General features: G+C 37.5%; 1 protein-coding gene across 1 annotated transcript in view; it reads left to right on the top strand.

Annotated features, from left to right (window-relative positions):
* Positions 1–22,758, top strand: part of C4H1orf198 (chromosome 4 C1orf198 homolog) — a 33,993-nt gene extending 11,235 nt beyond the window's left edge. Inside the window, exons 3-4 of the mRNA XM_053711898.1 lie at positions 18,561–19,148; positions 21,955–22,758. Coding sequence (XP_053567873.1) covers positions 18,561–19,148; positions 21,955–22,011 — 645 coding nt within the window. The 3' untranslated portion in view covers positions 22,012–22,758. The remainder of the gene's footprint in view (positions 1–18,560; positions 19,149–21,954) is intronic.
* Positions 22,759–23,119: the final 361 nt, after the last annotated feature.

Raw genomic sequence — 23,119 nt, forward strand, 5'->3', positions numbered from 1 at the left:
TTTCTTAAGGTAACCTTCTAATTTTTTTTATCCATTGGATCTGAAAAAGCACAACTGTCCTCGACAGGGATAGTGGTACGCTTTGCTAAAGTAGAAACTGCCCCCCCCACCTTAGGGACCATCTGTCATAAGTCCCGTGTGGTGGCGTCTATTGGAAACATTTTTCTAAAAATAGGAGGGGGGGGGGGAAACGGCACACCGGGTCTGTCCTACTCCTTAGTAATAATTTCTGTAAACCTTTTAGGTATTGGAAAAAACGTCAGTACACACCGGCACCGCGTAGTATTTATCCAGTCTACAAAATTTCTCTGGCACTGCAATTGTGTCACAGTAATTCAGAGCAGCTAAAACCTCTCCAAGCAACACCCGGAGGTTCTCAAGCTTAAATTTAAAAGTAGACATATCTGAATCAGGTTTCCTCGAGTCAGAGACGTCACCCACAGACTGAAGCTCTTCCTCAGCTTCTGCATATTGTGACGCAGTATCAGACATGGGCCTTAAAACATCTGCGCGCTCTGTATTACGTCTAACCCCAGAGCTATCGTGCTTTCCTCTGAATTCAGGCAGTCTGGCTAATACCGCTGACAGGGTATTATCCATGATTGCCGCCATGTCCTGCAAAGTAATCGCTATGGGTGTCTTTTTAGCGTGAGTCCCTTGTGCGGGAGTCAAAGGGTCCGACACGTGGGTAGAGTTAGTCGGCATAACTTCCCCCTCGTCAGAATCCTCTGGTGATAATTCTTTTAAAGATAACAGCTTTAAAGATAAAGTGAAATCAATACATTTAGTACTCATTCTCCTATGGGGTTCCACCATGGCTTTTAAACATAATGAACAAGGAGTTTCCTCTATGTCAGACATGTTTATACAGACTAGCAATGAGACTAGCAAGCTTGGAAAACACTTTAAATCAAGTTAACAAGCAATATAAAATAACGTTACTGTGCCTTTAAGAGAAACAAATTTTGCCAAAATTTGAAATAACAGTGAAAAAAGGCAGTTAAACTAACAAAATTTTTACAGTGTATGTAAAAAGTTAGCAGAGCATTGCACCCACTTGCAAATGGATGATTAACCCCTTAATACAAAAAACAGATTAACAAAACGAAAAATATGTTTTTTAAACAGTCATAACAACTGCCACAGCTCCTACTTTTGAAGCCTTTTGAGCCCTTCAGAGATGTCCTATAGCATGCAGGGGACTGCTGAGGGAAGCTGAATGTCACAGTTTGTAATTTTAACTGCACCAACTGTACCTTTTATACTATAACAGTGGAAAGCCTCAGGAAACTGTTTCTAGACAAAAATAAAGCCAGCCATGTGGAAAAACTAGGCCCCAATAAGTTTTTTATCACCAAAGCATATATAAAAACGATTAAATATGCCAGCAAACGTTTTATATTGCACATTAATCAGAGTATATACCTCTGATAGCAAGCCTGATACTAGTCGCTATTAAATCACTGTATTTAGACTTTAACTTACATTAATCCGGTATCAGCAGCATTTTCTAGCAAATTCTATCCCTAGAAAAACTTAACTGCAGATACCTTAATTGCAGGATACCCTGCACGCCATTCTCCCGCTGAAGTTACCTCACTCCTCAGACATATGTGAGAATAGCAGTGGATCTTAGTTACTTCTGCTAAGATCATAGAAAAACGCAGGCAGATTCTTCTTCTAAATGCTGCCTGAGATAAAATAGTACACTCCGGTACCATTTAAAAACAATAAACTTTTGATTGAAGAAAAAACTAACTATATTTTACCACTTTCCTCTTACTACCTCCAGCTATGTTGAGAGCTTGCAAGAGAATGACTGGGTATGGCAGTTAGGGGAGGAGCTATATAGCAGCTCTGCTGTGGGTGATCCTCTTGCAACTTCCTGTTGGGAAGGAGAATATCCCACAAGTAATGGATGATCCGTGGACTGGATACACCTAACAAGAGAAATAGACTTTCATGATTCAGATAGAGAATATAATTTTAAACAATTTTCCAATTTACTTTTATCACCAATTTTTGCTTTGTTCACTTTGTATTCTTAGTTGAAAGCTAAACCTAGGAGGTTCATATGCTAATTTCTAAGCTCTTGAAAGCTGTCTCTTCTCTCAGGACATTTTGACAGTTTCTCATCACTAGAGGGTGTTAGTTCATGTGTGTCATATAGATAACACTGTGCTCAGGCACGTGGAGTTCCAGTGAGCCAGCTCTGATTGGCTAAAATGGATGTCTGTCAAAAGAACTGAAATAAGGGAGCAGTTTGCAGAGGCTTAGATACAAGGTAATCACAAAGGTAAAAAATGTATTAATATAACTGTGTTGGTTGTGCAAAACTAGGGAATGGGTAATAAAGGTATCTATTTTTTTAAAACTATAAAAATTCTGGTGTAGACTGTCCCTTTTAAAAGGTTAAGAAAACCAAAAAATATTATTTTATGATAGAGTATGCTATTTTAAACAACTTTTCAATTCCTAATTGGTATCCTTTGTTGAAGGACCAGCAGTGCATTACTGGGAGCTAGTGATACCATTGGGTGCATAAAGAATGGCACACAAGCAGGAACTGTTAGCGCTTTGGCTTTGTATTGCTGTTCCACATCAGGCTGTTCTCTTCAAACAGCGCTGTGCTCTGGCTTTTATACTGTATATACCCTTTTCTTAATATAATACAGCCAGAGCGAAGTGCCGTTTGAAGAGAACAGTCAAATATGGAGGAGCGTTACAAAGCAGCAGCGCATTGGTTGATGACTGGCTCTCAGGGATTTTTCAACCCCGCTCCCTAGCCTTCCCTGATCTGCAAAGCTGTGACTGTTGAATGTTAGACGTTCTTGTGAGCAATGCACTACGTTTTTTTTTTATTTATAATAATGTGACGTTAGACCATGAGCAAAGGAAACAAATTTATTCAAGAGACATTTTTCTTCTGCTAATTTGCCATTCAATTTTCAACTGCTGCAATCTATTATAAAACTTTAAAAAATGCTTTATTCTCCGGTTAACACATTGCAGTTGAGCTGGTGCTTTAGTGTAACGGCCTAATTTAAAATTGAATTTCAATGTGAACTGCAGAAATGTTTTCTCTAAAAACAATCTTATTGCAGAAAATGAGAAATGTAGTTATGCCTTTGATATCACATGTAGTAGCTTCTACATGTGATTCTTTCTTAAATGTATTTACTTTTTAAAGGGACATTCTACACCAGAATTTTTATTGTTTTAAAAGATAGATAATCCCTTTATTACTCATTCACCAGTTTTGCATAACCAACACAGTTATATTAATATACTTTTAACCTCTGTGATTATCTTGTATCTAAGCCTCTGCAAACTGCCCCTTTTTTCAGTTCTTTTGACAGACTTGCAGTCTAGCCAATCAGTGCCTGCTCCCAGATAACTTCTCGTGCACAAGCACAGTGTTATCTATATGAAATACGTGAACTAACACCCTCTAGTGGTGAAAAACTGTTAAAATGCAATCTGAAAGAGGTGGGCTTCAAGGTCTAAGAAATTAGCATATGAACCTCCTAGGTTAAGTTTTCAACTAAGAATACCAAGAGAACAAAGCAAAATTGGTGATAAAAGTAAATTGGAAAATTGTTTAAAATTACATGCTCTATCTGAATCATGAAAGTTTATTTTGGCCTAGACTGTCCCTTTAATATTCAATTGATTTTTAGCAGCTTTAGTTTGAGATTGATGCCTGGGTGCAAAGACTGAGTGCTGGCCTAAAGGGAGGTGGAAGGAAGTGGGTGTTAATCCGATTAGAGGCAGGTAGAAAGTATTGGTAGATAATGGTAAAAAGTTAGCAGAGTGCAGTATATCTGGAGCACATTGTATGTTAGGGTCAATATTTTGAATGTTCTTAAAGGAACAGTAAAGTCAAAATGAAATGTTCATGGTACAGATAGAGCCTGCAGTTTAAAACAGCTTTTCAGTTTACGTAATTTGCTTTGTTCTTTTTGTACCCTTAGTTGAAAAGCATATCTAGATATGCCCAGGAGCAGCAATGCACTACTGGGAGCTAGCTGCAGATTGGTGGCTTCACATATATGGCTCTTGTTATTGGCTCACCAGATCAGTTCAGCTAGTTCTTAGTAGTGCATTCCTGCTTCTTCAACAAAGAAACCAAGAGAATGAAGTAATTTGGATAGAATTACAAAGTTGTTTAAAATTGTATGTTCTATCTGAATCATAAAAGAAAAAAAGTTGCATTTCATGTCCTTTTAACTAAACAAAGCCAATGTAGGTACTTTCAGAGAGGATCAGCAGATGAGGAGCAATGCATAGATAGGTAGGGCAGTCAAGAGCTGAGTTTGTGTTTATCTTAGTTTGGAATTCTATTTGAAGAGTGGACATTATCGGTCACGGGAGGGTAATTCATGTCTAGTAGACTATTTTGTTTTTGAAGGGATTAGCAAAATCTAGAGCTGAGGGGGAGATGGTAACTGGAGGTGGAGTGTGCAGAGGAGGGAATTAAAGGGACAGACTACTCCAAAACTTGTATTGTTTAAAAAGATAGATAATCCCCTTTACTACCCATTCCGCACTTTTGCACAGCCAACACAGTTATATTATATTCTTTTTCCCTTTGTAATTACCTTGTATCTAAACCTTTTGCCGACAGCCTCCTTATCTCAGGGCTATTTATTTATTACTATTGACTTGCATTTTACCCAATAAGTGCTGTGTCCTGCACAATGTTATCTATATGGCCCACATGAATTAGCAGTCTCTTGTGAAAAGCTAATAATAAAATAAAAGCATGGGATACGAGGCTGTCTGTAGTGGCTTAGAAACAGGCAGAAATTTAGAGGTTTAAATGTTATAAAGTATATTAATGTAACAATGTTGTTTGTGCAAAGCTGTTGAATGAGTAATAAAGGCGTTATCTATCTTTTTTAAACTAACAATTTTGGTGTAGACTGTCTCCTTTTAAGTGATGTTCTGCTTAGAGAGGTTGAGTGTAGCGGTGCAGGAGCATAGCATAAACTTGTAGCACAGAAATTTAGGCAAGGTGTAAGTACTGTTCCAATACAACTCAGCAATGTGGGATCATATGTGAATATAGAGGGTTAGATTTATCAAGCCCTTCTCTCCACTTTGACTGCAGGTTCGAAAAAGAAAACCTGCAGTCCTGATTTATCAAGCAGCGGCAATTAGACTGCTGCTTCCCAGCCCTGTTCTTAGGTGTAGAATTTGAATCGCCCCGTCTCTTCCGACCGGGGAGATTGACAGCTCCTGTCTGCGCGTGATTGGATGTACATGGGCAGGGTGCACGCGACTGCAAAGGAGCGCTTGTGTGCAAAGGTAAATGCGGACAGCCGATTGCTGCCTGCCAAAGGAGAAGCCAGGGCGAATATGTACATATGTAAATTGAGTTGTCACAACTGGTGCTGGCTGACGCAATATGGGCCACTTTAAGGTCCATTTATCAATCTCTAAGGCAGGCTTTTGCCTGCCTACAACTGCAGGTTCTCACAAGAGAACCTGCATGCCGCTTCCCTAACCTTTTGCCACTTCTTAGGTGGCAAATTTCAATCTCCCTTTTTCGTCTGACCCGGGAGATTGACAGCTCCTGTCTGCGTGTAATTGGCTGTGCGCTTACAGGGGGCGGGATTGCACATGAGCGCAAAATAGTGCTCATGTGCAATGCTAAATTCCGCTAGGGGAATTCAGCCCGCCAGAGGCAAGCTGTGGTGGACAAGGGCGCGTATATGTGCCCCTGTCTGCCGCAGCTTGATAAATCGACCTCTTTGTCAAGGGCAAAAGATACTGAAAAGTTATAATGGAAGTGATCTTAGAGAGCTTGAAAGCTGCTGTAAGTCTATGAATATAAACTTAATAGGAGTGTAAAGAGGGAGGACATTACAATAAAAAAATGTATTGAAAAAATATATTTTTACATTTATAGTTGGTACAGAAACCCTATAAAATGTCCCTTTAAGGCAGTGTTTTTCAACCAGTGTGCCGTGGCACACTAGTGTGCCGTGAGAGATCCTCAGGTGTGCCATGGCAGACTGACAACAGTGTGACATATTTTTTAAACTTTGCTTGTTTTTTACTCCCAGTGCAGGGGTAGTTTGTAGGAGGCATGGCATAACAGCACAATACATACAGTATGTGTGTGTTTGGGTGTATGTGTATATATATATATATGCTGTATTAGGCTACAATGTGTGATTTTTTTTTTTTAAATTTTGGGATGGTGGTGTGCCACAGGATTTTTTAATGTAAAAAAGTGTGCCACGGCAAAAAAAAGGTTAAAAATCACTGCTTTAAGGGTTCTGGGCCTCTGGTAATGATTTACAAAATACTTAAATTAATTTACAACAAACTTTTTAATCAGGGTTCAATACTCTTCTTCATATTTTTTATTCTGTGTTGAAAGAGAACAAAAGAACTCCATTAATTGTCAATCATTTGAGTCTGGTTTTGTTTTCGGAGTTCTAAAAATAGTATCACACCCAGCGCTATGGAATTTTGCAGCACTATACAAATGCATGATGATGATAATACTTGTTTTTAAAGCCATCTGTTTTATTTGCATCTTGGTTTCATTCATGTAAAGCATGCAATTTAAATCAACTTTCCAATTTACTTCTATTATCAAGTTTGCTTCATTCTTTTGGTATCCTTTGTTGAAGGAGCCGCAATGCACTACTACGAGCTAGCTGAACACACCTGGTGAACCATAAAAAGAAGCATTTATGTCCAGGCATCAAACTACAGCTAGCTCCCAGTAGTGCATTTCTGCTTCTCAGTTTACCTAGGTATGCTTTTCAACTAAGGATACGAGGAGAAAGAAGCAAATTTATATAATAAAAGTAAATTGGAAAGTTGTTTAAAATGACATGTTCTGTCTGAATCATAACAGATGCATTTGGGGTTTCATGTCCCCTTCCTTTTTTTTTTTTTTTTTTTTTTTTTTTTTTTTTTACTGCTGTATGAATTGCCTCACCCAAACTACATATGCAGTAAATCTAGAACACCTAGATAATTTACATTCGGATTGGATTACCGTGGAATCTTTAAAACTTTAAAATCTTTAAATCTAGTAGCCAGTGGGATGGGAGACTGTCATGAAGAGGGCAAAAAAAACAAACATTAATTGATGACTGCAGCCTTGTACTTGTCCTAGTTAGGAATATCACAGAAGCTACATGGATCTCATAATGTGTGCAATTAATCAATTTATATAATTTTGTGTTCATTTTTAACAGCCATTTGTTTTAACTCCCAAATACTTAAAGTGATGCTAAATCCTAGAGTTTGTAAAACGCTAGGATTTACCATTGGAACAAATAAAGGAGACTTTCAGTCATGAAGTATAAAAGTTCCTTTATTTGTTTGAAGTGCTCGTCGCACTGAGTGCCTCAGGCAGCCCATGGCAGAACGCTATTTTGCTGAGAGGTGACGTTTCCAATAGGCGTGCTAGCTATTCGGCTTGGCCGTAGGCTGCCTGAGCAGCTTAGTGCAGCGAACGCTTCAAAGATATAAAGGAACTTTCATCATAAATTATTTTATACTTCATGACTGAAAGTCCCCTTTTATTTGTTCCACTGGTAAATCCTAGCGTTTCACAAACGCCAGTATTTACCATCACTTTTTAGAGGACCACTAAATACAGTTGAAGTGCATACCACTTACTCTGAATTTCAAATAAGCAGTAGATCTGCAGGAACTGTTAGCGCTTTTTACTTTGCAGCACTGCTCCATATTAGACTGTTCTCTTCAAACAGAGCTTTGCTTTGGCTGGATTGTGTAGGTTTTTCCTTCGAACAGTGCATCCAGAGCAAATTAATTTTTTAGCAATATATGAATCTGGTATAATAAGATCATATTATGTCATATCCTGTCATTTTCCATTCATGTGACTTTAAAAAAAAAAAAAAAAGTAACTGCATTGGAAGTATTTTTGCCTTTCTGCTTTTGTCTTTTGCACCTAGAACTCTGCCTAGTGAAGTGAGCCAGGCTTCTTTTTTTCTTTCCACTATTTAGAATTATTGACCTGGCCAAGCTAAACATTTTCTTCTGGCCACAGGAGGCCCTGCATGCTTATGAAATCGTATACATTCCTGCCAAGTGAATAATGTGTAAAAATAGACTCCTGGTCTCTATGCACGATTAAAAGAGATGTCTGGTTATTCTCTTCAAGTGGTATTTCCTATGTCTTTGTTATGGGCGTGAGAGTTTTAAAAAAATGTATCTCCTAGATACCGGAGTATACTACAAAGTATGAGGTGGGACTGCTATCTTAATCACATTTGATTTAATAAGTAGGGCTACATAACAATTTTGTTAAATTATGTATAATAAAAACATAGTAATCGATTGCACCCCCAGGGTGGGTTGGTTGAACATTGTTAATTGTAGCACTCTCAGAATACACTAGGTGTATTTTTCATAGCATGGTGAAAACAGGAGCGGAACTATCATTGGTGTAGCAGGTGCAGTGGCCCTAGGGCCCAAGTACTGGGGGGGCCGTAGCAGTCAAAGGCGTATGCAGAATATGTACAGCCTTACTACAGGGGAGCTGTTTATTTGTACAGTTTGCAGGTCCATCCTATCTGTCTATCGTCTATACTCAAAATAGTTATACAGAGCAGCATGTATAATATTGCTTTTGATTACTACTGAGTTACCTTTGGGGGGAGCCCATAATCTTTTCAACCAGGGCCTTCTGTTTTGTAGGTCTGCTGCTGGCAGACTGAATGCAAAATCCACTATGGATTTGCTACAAATACACAAAATACAACAGAAACTAGTCGATACTAACACTTAAAGAGCTGTAAATTCTTAAAACATAAAATGGAGTGTGTGTAAGCACATTGGGCAAGGAGTCAACGTCTGGTTCCCCATCACCGTTATATATTATATTTTATCTATTTTTATCATGGCAGCAGGAATCCTGTTTCATTAAAACAAAATGTTGGGTGTACAATCTGTATCAATTCACACATATGGACACTTCTAATTTTAACGTTAGTAGATGGTGGAAGGTTGTCCAACAATTTCTCTTCCCCCCCCCCCCCCTCTTTACAAAAAGTTTTATGCTACTTTTTAAATGCGTTGTCTACAATGTATGAGCTTTATATTCCTTAATAGTTATAACATTCTTAGACACTGCAGAGGAGAAGACAACAGCTTTTATATAATGCAAAACAGCTTTCCTCCCATCTTCTGAGATAAATATTTAATACCGTTTTGGTTGCTAAGATGAATACTTATGCTCCTGATTCTAGTTACTGTTAACCAGATGTAGTTTATTTGCATTCCACTTTGGTATTCATCCCTCAATTCAAAAGGACGGTTACTATTTTCTGCGAATATCCAAATAATCCATTATATTTGTTCACCATAGCACATGCAAATATACTGTATATATTTTTGCAATGCTGTTGTAATTTTTTTTTTTTTTTTTTTTATTCTGTTCTGCAAAGGGACACAGAACAGGTCTATTAAATAAAACAAACCTATAATTAATTAAAATATCTATTTACCTTTTTTACATGCTGGAAAAAAGTGAATATAAATCTTTGTACAATAAAACGCCCTTTACCCTCACTTGCCTTACTCCATCTTCTCCCCGCTTGTGTGCCGGCATCCTATCATAAAAAGCTACCTTACTAACGGCTAGATTTAGAGTTTGGCGGTAGCCGTGAAAACCAGCGTTAGAGGCTCCTAACGCTGGTTTTAGGCTACCGCCGGTATTTGGAGTCAGTGATTAAAGGGTCTAACGCTCACTTTTCAGCCGCGACTTTTCCATACCGCAGATCCCCCTACGCCATTTGCGTATCCTATCTTTTCTATGGGATCTTTCTAACGCCGGTATTTAGAGTCGTTTCTGAAGTGAGCGTTAGAGCTCTAACGACAAAACTCCAGCCGCCTGAAAAAAGCAGGAGTTAAGAGCTTTCTGGGCTAACGCCGGTTCATAAAGCTCTTAACTACTGTACCCTAAAGTACACTAACACCCATAAACTACCTATGTACCCCTAAACAGAGGTCCCCCCACATCGCCGCCACTCGATTAAAATTTTTTAACCCCTAATCTGCCGACCGCCACCTACGTTATACTTATGTACCCCTAATCTGCTGCCCCTAACCCCGCCGAGCCCTATATTACATTTATTAACCTCTAACCTGCCCCCCACAACGTCGCCGCCAGCTACTTACAATAATTAACCCCTAATCTGCCGACCGCAAAGCGCCGCCACCTACGTTATCCTTATGTACCCCTAATCTGCTGCCCCTAACACCGCCGACCCCTATATTATATTTATTAACCCCTAATCTGCCCCCTCAACGTCGCCGACACCTGCCTACACTTATTAACCCCTAATCTGCCGAGCGGACCTGAGCGCTACTATAATAAAGTAATTAACCCCTAATCCGCCTCACTAACCCTATCATAAATAGTATTAACCCCTAATCTGCCCTCCCTAACATCGCCGACACCTACCTTCAATTATTAACCCCTAATCTGACGACCGGAGCTCATCGCTACTATAATAAATGGATTAACCCCTTAAGCTAAATCTAACCCTAACACTAACACCCCCCTAAATTAAATATAATTTAAATCTAACGAAATTAATTAACTCTTATTAAATAAATTATTCCTATTTAAAGATAAATACTTACCTGTAAAATAAATCCTAATATAGCTACAATATAAATTATAATTACATTATAGCTATTTTAGGATTAATATTTATTTTACAGGCAACTTTGTAATTATTTTAACCAGGTACAATAGCTATTAAATAGTTAAGAACTATTTAATAGTTACCTAGTTAAAATAATAACAAAATTACCTGTAAAATAAGTCCTAACCTAAGTTATAATTAAACCTAACACTACCCTATCAATAAATTAATTAAACTACCTACAATTACCTACAATTAACCTAACACTACACTATCAATAAATAAATTAAATACAATTGCTACAAATAACTACAATTACATAAACTAACTAAAGTACAAAAAATAAAAAAATATTTACCAACATTAGAAAAATATTACAACAATTTTAAACTAATTACACCTACTCTAAGCCCCCTAATAAAATAACAAAGACCCCCAAAATAAAAAACTCCCTACCCTATTCTAAATTAATAAATGTAAAAGCTCTTTTACCTTACCAGCCCTGAACAGGGCCCTTTGCGGGGCATGCCCCAAGAAAATCAGCTCTTTTGCCTGTAAAAAAAACCATACAATACCCCCCGCCCCCAACATTACAACCCACCACCCACATACCCCTAATCTAACCCAAACCCCCCTTAAATAAACCTAACACTAAGCCCCTGAAGATCTTCCTACCTTGTCTTCACCATCCAGGTATCACCGATCCGTCCTGGCATCCGGTGCTGAAGAGGTCCAGAAGAGGGTCCAAAGTCTTCCTCCTATCCGGCAAGAAGAGGACATCCGGACCGGCAAACATCTTCTCCAAGCGGCATCTTCGATTGGTGTCGATTGGCTGATCCAATCAGCCAATCAGATTGAGCTCGCATTCTATTGGCTGATCGGAACAGCCAATAGAATGCGAGGTCAATCTGATTGGCTGATTGGATCAGCCAATAGGATTGAACTTGATTCTGATTGGCTGATTCCATCAGCCAATCAGAATATTCCTACCTTAATTCCGATTGGCTGATAGAATCCTATCAGCCAATCGGAATTCGAGGGACGCCATCTTGGATGACGTCCCTTAAAGGAACCGTCATTCGTCGGGAGACAACGGAAGAAGAGGATGGATCCGCGTCGGCTGCTTCAAGATGGACCCGCTCCGCACCGGATGGAAGAAGATCGAAGATGCCGCTTGGAGAAGATGTTTGCCGGTCCGGATGTCCTCTTCTTGCCGGATAGGAGGAAGACTTTGGACCCTCTTCTTCGACCTCTTCAGCACCGGATGCCAGGACGGATCGGTGATACCTGGATGGTGAAGACAAGGTAGGAAGATCTTCAGGGGCTTAGTGTTAGGTTTATTTAAGGGGGGTTTGGGTTAGATTAGGGGTATGTGAGTGGTGGGTTGTAATGTTGGGGGGGGGGGTATTGTATGTTTTTTTTTTTACAGGCAAAAGAGCTGATTTTCTTGGGGCATGCCCCGCAAAGGGCCCTGTTCAGGGCTGGTAAGGTAAAAGAGCTTTTACATTTATTAATTTAGAATAGGGTAGGGAATTTTTTATTTTGGGGGTCTTTGTTATTTTATTAGGGGGCTTAGAGTAGGTGTAATTAGTTTAAAATTGTTGTAATATTTTTCTAATGTTGGTAAATATTATTTTTTTATTTTTTGTAACTTAGTTCTTTTTTATTTTTTGTACTTTAGTTAGTTTATGTAATTGTAGTTATTTGTAGCAATTGTATTTAATTTATTTATTGATAGTGTAGTGTTAGGTTAATTGTAGGTAATTGTAGGTAGTTTATTTAATTAATTTATTGATAGGGTAGTGTTAGGTTTAATTATAACTTAGGTTAGGACTTATTTTACAGGTAATTTTGTTATTATTTTAACTAGGTAACTATTAAATAGTTCTTAACTATTTAATAGCTATTGTACCTGGTTAAAATAATTACCAAGTTGCCTGTAAAATAAATATTAATCCTAAAATAGCTATAATATAATTATAATTTATATTGTAGCTATATTAGGGTTTATTTTACAGGTAAGTATTTAGCTTTAAATAGGAATAAGTTATTTAATAAGAGTTAATTAATTTCGTAAGATTTAAATTATATTTAAGTTAGGGGGGTGTTAGTGTTAGGGTTAGACTTAGCTTTAGGGGTTAATACATTTATTAGAATAGCGATGAGCTCCGGTCGGCAGATTAGGGGTTAATAATTGAAGTTAGGTGTCGGCGATGTTAGGGAGGGCAGATTAGGGGTTAATACTATTTATGATAGGGTTAGTGAGGCGGATTAGGGGTTAATAACTTTATTATAGTAGCGCTCAGGTCCGCTCGGCAGATTAGGGGTTAATAAGTGTAGGTAGGTGTCGGCGACGTTGTGGGGGGCAGGTTAGGGGTTAATAAATATAATATAGGGGTCGGCGGTGTTAGGGGCAGCAGATTAGGGGTACATAGGGATAACGTAGGTTGCGGCGGTGTACGGAGCGGCAGATTAGGGGTTAATAATAATATGCAGGGGTCAGCGATAGCGGGGGCGGCAGATTAGGGGTTAATAAGTGTAAGGTTAGGGGTGTTTAGACTCGGGGTTCATGTTGGAGTGTTAGGTGCAGACGTAGGAAGTGTTTCCCCATAGGAAACAATGGGGCTGCGTTAGGAGCTGAACGCTGCTTTTTTGCAGGTGTTAGGTTTTTTGACAGCTCAAACAGCCCCATTGTTTCCTATGGGAGAATCGTGCACGAGCACGTTTTTGAGGCTGGCCGCGTCCGTAAGCAACTCTGGTATCGAGAGTTGCATTTGCGGTAAAAATGCTCTACGCTCCTTTTTTGGAGCCTAACGCAGCATTTTATTGAACTCTCGATACCAGAGTTAATTTTATGGTGCGGCCAGAAAAAAGCCCGCGGAGCGTTAACAGCCCTTCTACCGCCAAACTCCAAATCTAGGCCTAAGCCTGCCTACATGCACATTCTCTCAATTACATAATTGCATCCCACAGATGATTCAGAAGAATCTTTAAAATGCAATTACGTAATTATAAGCATGTAGCTAATCTCGACAGAGATGAAAATGAGTCTCCTATTAAATCTTAAAGTGGTGATCTCCATGCGCACATGCATACTTTAAACTGTCGGTAGCTAATTCTGACAGTGTTTTTTTCTAATTCTGTTACTGAGGGCTGTTCAGTGCTGGGGGGGGGGGGGGGTTCGTAAAAAGTTTGTTAGCGCTGTCAAATATTCCCTTTGCCCAAATGAACTGAACTGAACAGCCTCAGGTAAGAGAATTAGAAAACACTGTCTGAATCAGCTACCGACAGTTTAAATTATGCACGTGCGCATGGAGATCACTACTTAAAGATTTAATAGGAGACTCATTTTCATCTGTCGAGATTAGCTACCGAGCATGTGCGCATGCTTATAATTACGTAATTGCATTCCAAAGATTCTTTTGAATCGTCTGTGGAATGAAATTACATAATTGTGAGCAAGAGCACGACAAGGTTGCTTTTTTCAATAAAACACCGGTCTGTCTCCAGTTCCAAAAGCAGAGTTGCATCTGTAACGCTAGCTTAAATACGTTAAAAAGGCCAGCGCTTTATGCTTCTTTTTCCTCTGCCTCTTCTAGTATCTCAAAGGCAAGTACACGTACAAAACCCTTCTTCCGAACTTCTTGGCACCAGAAAAGGTTTGGATTTCGGAATATTTGTATGTTTCCATCTGTAAAATGGGACCGTTTGGAGAGGGGATGGAACTGAGTTGTAAACCAAAATGTTATGCCAATATGTAAATGTCATAATACAGCTTATATATGTAACCTAAAGGTAATGTTATAGCATTGGTTTTCCTTTTATATACATAGTACCATCAGAAAGATACTACAGTACCGTAATCAGAAAAGGTTCTAGTTGTTTTAAATAAATATAGCTTTGCATCTTTGGTTTGTGTTTTACAATGCAATACAAAAGCTGACAGAGAAGATTGTGACTTCTGGGAGGAAAAAATGGTTTTATTTGTTTTATTTTTAATATTAAAGAGTCTGCATTCAGGAATTCCAGATTTAGAATTTTGTATATGTATATATTTAAAATAATTATAGTTTTTAATGGGACCAGATTTGTTTCCATTAAAAGATAAAAAGCAAATCCAATTTATAACCTTCTTGCTTTTTTAATATAATTAATTTTTGAAAAGTGTTTTACAGCAGAAAAGTATTTTAATTGTTGAGATTAAAGGGACATTAAACCCGGAGATTGTTGCTCTAGCAGTCCATTTATAACTGCCAGCAGGGCAGGCTCAACCATGGGGCCAAATGGACCCAAGCAGCACTTGACAAGGGGCAGCACTTCAGTAACTGAGTCAGTTACCGTCAGGCCAAGACCACTCCTGTCTCCATGGGGGAAGTCACAGGTTCCCAGCAATATAACCTCATCATGCACAAAGACACAGTACTGGTCAGGGGTGACATTGAAAGGGGAACAAGTGCATCTCTTACCTAACTTCCTTCCCACTTACTGTGTATAAGCATTGATTGCATGCAGGTAGGTAGGCTTAGTAAGATCAGCGAACAAGCCTAGTAAGAAGATATGCTAGTCGGTAATGTTACTACTGGGTAGGGGGGGTCATTGCATTCTCGGACCCAGGCAGCACAATATCTTGAGCTGGCCCTGACTGCCAGGTGACAATAATATTTATAAGACCAGATGGAATCCCCTTCATTCAAAAGAATACACATTTTATTAGTAATTCAATTCACAAAATGGCAATAAATAAGATGTCTTATGTTTAATTTTTTAAGAAAGCCAAATTATTTAAACTCTATTAATAAAAAAAATATTTTTTTTTTTTTTTTTTTTAAATTACATTTACTTTCTGAATCATTAAAGGGACACTGAACCCAAAAAAAAATGTCTTTCATGACTCAGAGCATGCAATTTTAAGCAACTTTCTAATTTACTCCTATTACCAATTGCTCTTTGTTCTCTTGCTATCTTTATTTGAAAAAGAAGGCATCTAAGCTTTTTTTTTTTTTTTTGGTTCTGGACAGCACGTTTTTATTGGTGGATGAATTTATCCACCAATCAGCAAGGACAACCCAGGTTGTTCACCAAAAATGAGCCGGTATCTATACTTACATTCTTGCTTTTGAAATAAAGGTACCAAGAGAATAAAGAAAAATTGATAATAGGAGTAAATTAGAAAGTTGCTTAAAATTTCATGCTCTATCTGAATCACGAAAGAAAAGAATTGGGTTCAGTGTCCCTTTAAAGTTTAGTTTTGACCTTACAGTTCCTTTTTTTAAAGGCATTGGTTTACAGATTTTTAAATTACTCTTTGGAGCCAGTTCTGAATATTAAGGGTATATCCAAGCATGCTTTTTTTTAAAAGCCAGGGAAGAATTTTTTATATTTAGATATGACAAGCTTTAAACAAGATGGCGGGCAAATCATACATGTCTATGTTGGAACTGCAGCAGTTCTTTACATTTTGTTATCCTGATTTCTATTTAAATATCAGAGCTCCCACTCATTCCACATTTTTCCTAACTATTTAGTTCCGCTTTAGAAATGTCCTGGTTTTTGTTTTATAGACATACAGACTGCTTAGCCACTACCAACCCCACCCACAAGAGGGGTCACTTGCTTTGGGGTGCAAGGCTCCCTTTTTATAGCTCAGATGACTGTAAAAGGCACCAAGTATACAGGGGATTGCTATTTCTATAGCAATCACCTGCTATTTAAAGGGAGGGGCATGAGACTACTCATTTGATTATGTGAGGGGTATTGGGTGTATGTGTGTTGTATGGTGCCTTTAGGGGATAGGGGCAACTTTATGGCCGCTATCCCCCAAATAGTAGATATATTAGGTGGGTTATATTAATACACTGTTTACCTCTGTGATTACCTTGTATCTAAGCCTCTGCAGACTGACCCCTGATCTCATTTCTTTTGACAGACTTGCATTTTAGCCAATCAGTGCTGATTGTGCGCTCTCCACAGGCTTGAGCGCGTTATCTATATGGCAAACATGAACTAGCGCTGTCTAGCTGTGAGAAACTGTTAAAATGCATAAGATAAGAGATAAAAGGCGGCCTTCAACGGCTTAGACATTAGTATATGAGCCTACCTAGGTTTAGCTTTCAACAAAGAATACGAAGAGAACAAAAGCAAACTTGGGTATGCAAGTAAATTGGAAAGTTGTTTACAATGTCATGCCCTATCTGAATCGTGAAGGTTTTAATTTTGACTAGACTGTCCCAAAACAAAGATAACATAGTAGTACAAAAGCAATATAATTGCCGTGTTCAGAAAGCTGGAACCCATTTATTTGCATGGAACATAGTTGTGCAACTGCACCAATTAACAACCTCATGGAAAGTGTTAAGTGGTTTATACCACACATGTTGTTTCAAAAGACTGGAAAACCATTTACAGATAACTGTGTCCTGCTACCACACAGTAATTACGAACTGTGTAGTTAAAGGGACACTGAACCCAATTTTTTTCTTTTGTAATTCAGAAAGAGCATGCAACTTTCTAATTTACTCCTATTATCAATTTTTCTTCGTTCTCTTGCTATCATTATTTGAAAAAGGCATCTAAGCTTTTTTTTGGTTTCAGTACTCTGGACAGCACTTTTTTATTGGTGGATGAATTTATCCACCAATCAGCAAGGACAACCCAGGTTGTTCACCAAAAATGGGCCGGTATCTAAACTTACATTCTTGCATTTCAAATAAAGATACCAAGAGAATGAAGAACATTTGATAATAGGAGTAAATTAGAAAGTTGCTTAAAATTGCATGCTCAATCTGAATCACGAAAGAATTTTTTTGGGTACATTGTCCCTTTAATATTATACCAATGTTCAGTTCTGGTGAAAAAAAAATAATAAAGCCTTTCATACAAGTGCAGCCTATTGTAGTCCGAGTATAAATCTCTGATAAAAACAAGCCATCATCAAAGCTTTGAAAGCAAAGAGCTATGAAACTTCAAATTCTAAGCAAGAAAGTTATTGTCTTAGGTATCTTAAGCTAAAGTGCATTAAATAATGATTGTCACACTTGGAGGGGCCTGCTAGTATCCTCTTCCACTCCTTGTGTATTAGCACCCCTCTCAATAATCACACTGTCCCCCAGGCTGCAGTACCGTCCACTATATCTAAATCATCTTTCATATCCCTATTTCCATTTTTGCTGTTCCTCAAATTTATTCTAAGTCTAATGACCATGTGATCAACACTTTTACAATACAAATACAATAACATCACAAATACAATACATCCACTTATTCATTCATTATTACATAACCATTTTTCATATTTTATATAAAGTGATTGTAAAGTTTAATGAATAAGTGCTCAGTATCTAAAACTAATCTTAAAAACATTAAGCTTTACAATGAAGCTTCTTTTTTAAAATCCTCCACCCTCATCTCCTGCTTTAGTTTGCACAGCGATGACGAATCCTGCTTCCTCCAATCATTTCATGCCCCCTTTGGCGTCCAGCTCATGGGGCCACGCAACGATTAGAGGAAGCCGGATTCGTCATCGATATGCTAACTACAGCAGGAGATGCGGGCGGAGGATCGACAATCTGTTTTCCATAAAGAAAGGTATTTTTAAAAAGAAGCTTCATTGTAAAGTTTAATGAATGTGCCCCTGTTTTTAAGATTAGTTTTAGATATGTATGTATATTCACCTTTTTTTCTATTTTCCCTTCTTTCAAATAAAAATATTCTTCTAAGATTTTCTTCAACTTTCCTTTCCCATTTGTTCAGTTCTGGTATCTATTTTCCCCCCAATATTACAATATTAAAGAACACTGGAAATTTTTAAATTCCATTTTTAGTTCCCCCGCCTTCTCCTGTTTTGTGCCAGAGCCCCAGCTGGTATTGTAGTTTTTTGGAAACAAATTAACCTTTTTGGTTTTCAATTTGCAGAGTCAGATGGACTTCAATATTAGTTCTTCTACTCAAGAATCATCAAATGCTCCGGTGCACACAGAGCAAAAGCAAACTCCAAAAGCCATCAGCCAAAGCAACCAAATCAAGACGCCACATGGCAACCAGCCTCCTAAGGTTACTCAGGTTCCTAAAACTCCAAGTGGTGACGGGTCCGCACCAGCCAGAAAAGAGGAGGAGTCACCCTTCTGGAAGATCAGCATGGAACGCTCCAGGATCGAAGGCTCACAGTCGGAATTTCATTCACTGACCCCCAGTCAAATAAAGTCCTTGGAAAAGGGTGAGAAGCCTCTCACGGTTTGCTGTAGACAAGACCCCTGTCAGAAGGAAAAAGATACAGTCAAGCAAGAAAAAACAGAAAAAACATCTGTGGTGACTTGGCAACCAAAAACAACTACTCCCAGCATGGCTTCTGTAAATGTGGATTTGGAGAAGCCTCGACCAAGTCAGTCCTCTGTCAGCACTTTAGATGATGTTTTTCTTCCAGAACCAGAGGCACCGGCACCACCAGGTAAACGTATAATCCAGGAAACTGAAGAAAAGGATGAGTCTGCTCTCTTCTCACAGGTTAGTATTCGACTTTTGTTTTTCTTCTGTGATTTTAAATCAACCCTAGGCGAATATTGCTCACAGTTCAAATACTTTTTAATTCTTTTAGTGCTTTTTTTTTCTCTCTGAATGTTAACTACGGAAATCACGTTTTATTTGTTTTTTTTATTAACTGGTCGTGCTCTTTAGAATATTCATTTTTGTATATTCCTTGAATTATATTTTTTCTAATAGTTCTCATTTTGTGTGTGCAATTGTGATCCCTGTTTCTCGCTTTCAATCTAATATTCTTTCTTTCTCTCGCTTTCTTTCTCACACTTTTCTTATTTTTTTTCTCTCTCTCTTTGTGTGTGTCTGTCTTTCTGTCTCTCTGTCTGTGTCTGTCTCTTCTCGCTGTTGTAAAACAACCACATTATCTGTGCATATAATTTAAATAAGGACACAAGGTAAAATGATCTAATATCTGGATTAATTTCCTCTAATTCTAGTTATCCTATCTTCCAGTTTCTTTAAATCTAATTTTCCAAATGTTGTGCATAATATAAATGAATGAATAAAAATATGTTTGTCCTGGATAATTGGTTGAGGGAAGGGAATTATAATCATCTGTTGAGTTTATGACTACAAACAGGCCAAGTACTAATAATCACAATTGTAACTGTCAGTAGTGCCTGTTACTTCTTTATGAGAACTGCTGAAATATATTTTCTTTCATGATTGGGATAGAACATACAATTTTAAACAACGTTCAGTGTACTTCTATTATTAAATTTACTTCATTCTCTTCATATCCTTTTTTTTTTTTTTTTAAGGAAGGAGCAGCACTGCTCCACTGGGAGAAAGCTGAGCATATTGCATATGGTGTACAGACACCAATCACTTGCTAGCTCCCAGTAGTACAGTACTGCTTCTGAGCCTACCTAGATATGCTTTTCAATAAAGGATACCTGGAAAATGAAGCATATTGGATAATAGAAGTAAATTGGTAAGATTTTCAAAATTGCATTTACTTTCTGAATCATTAAAGTTTAGTTTTGACCTTACAGTCCCTTTTGTAAAGGCATTGGTTTACAGATTTTTAAATTGAATCTTTGGAGCCAGTTCCTAATATTAAAGGTATATCCAAGCATGCTTTTTTAAAAGCCAGGGAAAAAAATTATATTTAGATATGACGAGCTTTAAACAAGATGGCGGGCAAATCATACATGTCTATGTTGGAACTGCAGCAGTTCTTTACATTTTGTTATCCTGATTTCTATTTAAATAGCAAAGCTCCGACTTGTTCCACATTTTTCCTGACTATTTTGTTCCGCTTTAGAAATGTCCTGGTTTTTGTTTTATAGAAACGGACTGCTTAGCCACTACCAACTCCACCCACAAGAGGGGTCACTTGCTTTGTGGTAGTGCACATTTTGGGGTGCAAGGGTCCATTTTTATAGCTCAGATGACTGTAAATGGCACCAAGTATACAGGGGATTGCCATTTCTATAGCAATCACCTGCTATTTAAAGGGGCTTGAGACAACTCATTTGATTATGTGAGGGATATTGGGTGTATGTGTGTTGTATGGTGCCTTTAGGGGATAGGGGCAACTTTGTGGCCACTATTCCCCAAATAGTGGGTGATTGGCATAAAAATGGCTATCATCTACTAATGAAAGAGGTGTGAGACCCTATACTAGAAAGGGGGGGGGGCTCTGTTCTTTTAAACAGGGGTCTCCTACACCTTTTGTGTTTTATGAGGAGGAATGGGGGCTATAAAAGTACCCCCTCCTCAAACACAATATGTCTACTTGGGGCAGGTGATCACTATTGCTGTGACAATCAACTGAAAATTAGAGGAGGTTTGACCCCTTATTGGAAATAAGAGGGGAGTTCATCATTTGAAAGAAGGGATCTAGTTAAAACTACTCTTTTGTAGCCCCCCTCCCCCACCACTAGAAATCACTTTGATTCTAGTGAGGCAGCTGACCACCATTTTTGAATGGTTATCACCAACATCCGAGGAGGGCAAGTGACCCCTCATTTGTAAGAGGGGGTATGAACTTTCAAATGAGGGGGTGTCCCTCTAGAACAAACAGGAGGGGAGATAAGGGCTTAGTTATAATTTATTTTTCCTACTGTTACTGTAATTTAAATCTAAAAATTATAGTGTTTTCAACTACCCCCCACCATCCTACAGACTACTTGGTGATTGCTTGATCAGTGTAAAAAGGTTGTTTATATCTGTCACTAATTTGCCAAAGCATATAGGATGCACTAAGGTTTTTTTTTTTTCAGGAGGTGTGTCCCTGGACTGCAAATAAATGCAAATTATTATTATTTTTTTAAATACATGTATTAAAAATAACTAATCATTAATGATTATTTTTCTTTCTTGGAGAAGTGATTGGTTTGATGCAGTTACCCTTACCTTGTATACATTAACAATTTCAAAATGGCCACCAATTATTGTTGGTCTAAGGGATATAGACTATGCAGCTTCCTGTTTGGTAGCCAACAAGGTATATGTAAAAAGGCATTGAACAAACTGTGTTGTAAAATTAAAAAAATAATAATTTCAGTAAATTACTTGTATGTATTATTACTTTTTATACATAGAAAAAATGTGTTTGCTTCCAACTACTATAAAGTAGTTTAAATTGCATTCAAAATTCAACCAAGGAAATAAGAACATTTCTGACCTCCAAAAATGTATACAATTTTGTAAAGTAATTCCATATTAGTGGCTGTATCGCTAGCTGATAGAACATTTTTTAAAGAAAAAACAAAGTAAGCCAATTCTACTCTAACATTTTTCCTTTTCTCTTTCTCTACCATTGTAGATTAACACTAGTAGCGTTCTTTTGAAGACGGGCTTTGATTTTCTGGACAACTGGTAACCAAGATCCAATATATTTCAAGCCTTTAAGACAAAATTGCAACCTCTCCTTTCCAAGCTGACTTTGTAACTTGCAAATTCTTGCCGCCTTATACTGCGTTTTTTTGTAAAACCGGATATGTTCTTTTATATAACTTTTTGTGAAGTTGTTAGTTTGTACTTGTTTAGGTCATTTTTTTTAAACGTACCTTCTCTCTCTTACACAGGGTTAAATACGTGCAAACGTGTGTATTAAATATCATTCTATTTGTTCAATATTACCCCAAGTGCTTTTATTATTATTAAAAAAAATAATCTTTTTTTGGGCATTTGTTTTTATATGTATTTTGTAAACCATAACAAAATAAATGACAAAAAATGAAAAAAAAAATATTTCAAGTTATAAAATTGAAAGGAATGTGTAAAAAGCAGTCAATAGTTGTGAATGTCTTTTTATCTGAAATATTGAAAATTTAAGTGTTTTGTTACGTGAATTTCCAGTCTGAAATGTAATATGGTAGTTTTGTTTTAATTATTTTTAAACTATACATATACTCACTCTGCCATATGATTAAATTACATTGATCTCTCAAATTTGCAATACTATGTTCTTACTCAACTTTCAATGTTCTTGCAAATGTTGTTGGGTAGATTGAAAACCTGTGCATTTACAAAAAAAATGTTTAGTAAACTTAGGTGAGAATCCTCTGTATAACTTAAACATAATAAGTGGTATTTGTACATTTCAAATACAATTTTTGAAAAATAATTTTATGTTTGCACCTTGCCTGCCTATAGTTTTTTTCATTTTGGGTTTGTGCACATGATTTAACCACCTCAAACACTTCAATTACCACCAGGTACACTGATATTATTATTGATATCATTTTTTTATTTTTTTTTAAAGAAGTCAATATTAGTGGGTAAATAACTAGTTTATTTCCTTACATACTTCCTACTCTGAGGGCAGAACTCTCAACTTGAGGCTCAGAAATCACCATAAAATGTAAGCTAATGAACATGAGAAGCCATATGCTAAAATTACAACAATTAATAAAGTTGAGGATAACCAACTAATCTGGAGGTGAAAAAAATTCTCAGAATAGTGGACTGATCGATAAGTATTTTTG

This window comes from Bombina bombina, chromosome 4, assembly GCF_027579735.1.
Source record: "Bombina bombina isolate aBomBom1 chromosome 4, aBomBom1.pri, whole genome shotgun sequence".
Classification (NCBI taxonomy): domain Eukaryota; kingdom Metazoa; phylum Chordata; class Amphibia; order Anura; family Bombinatoridae; genus Bombina; species Bombina bombina.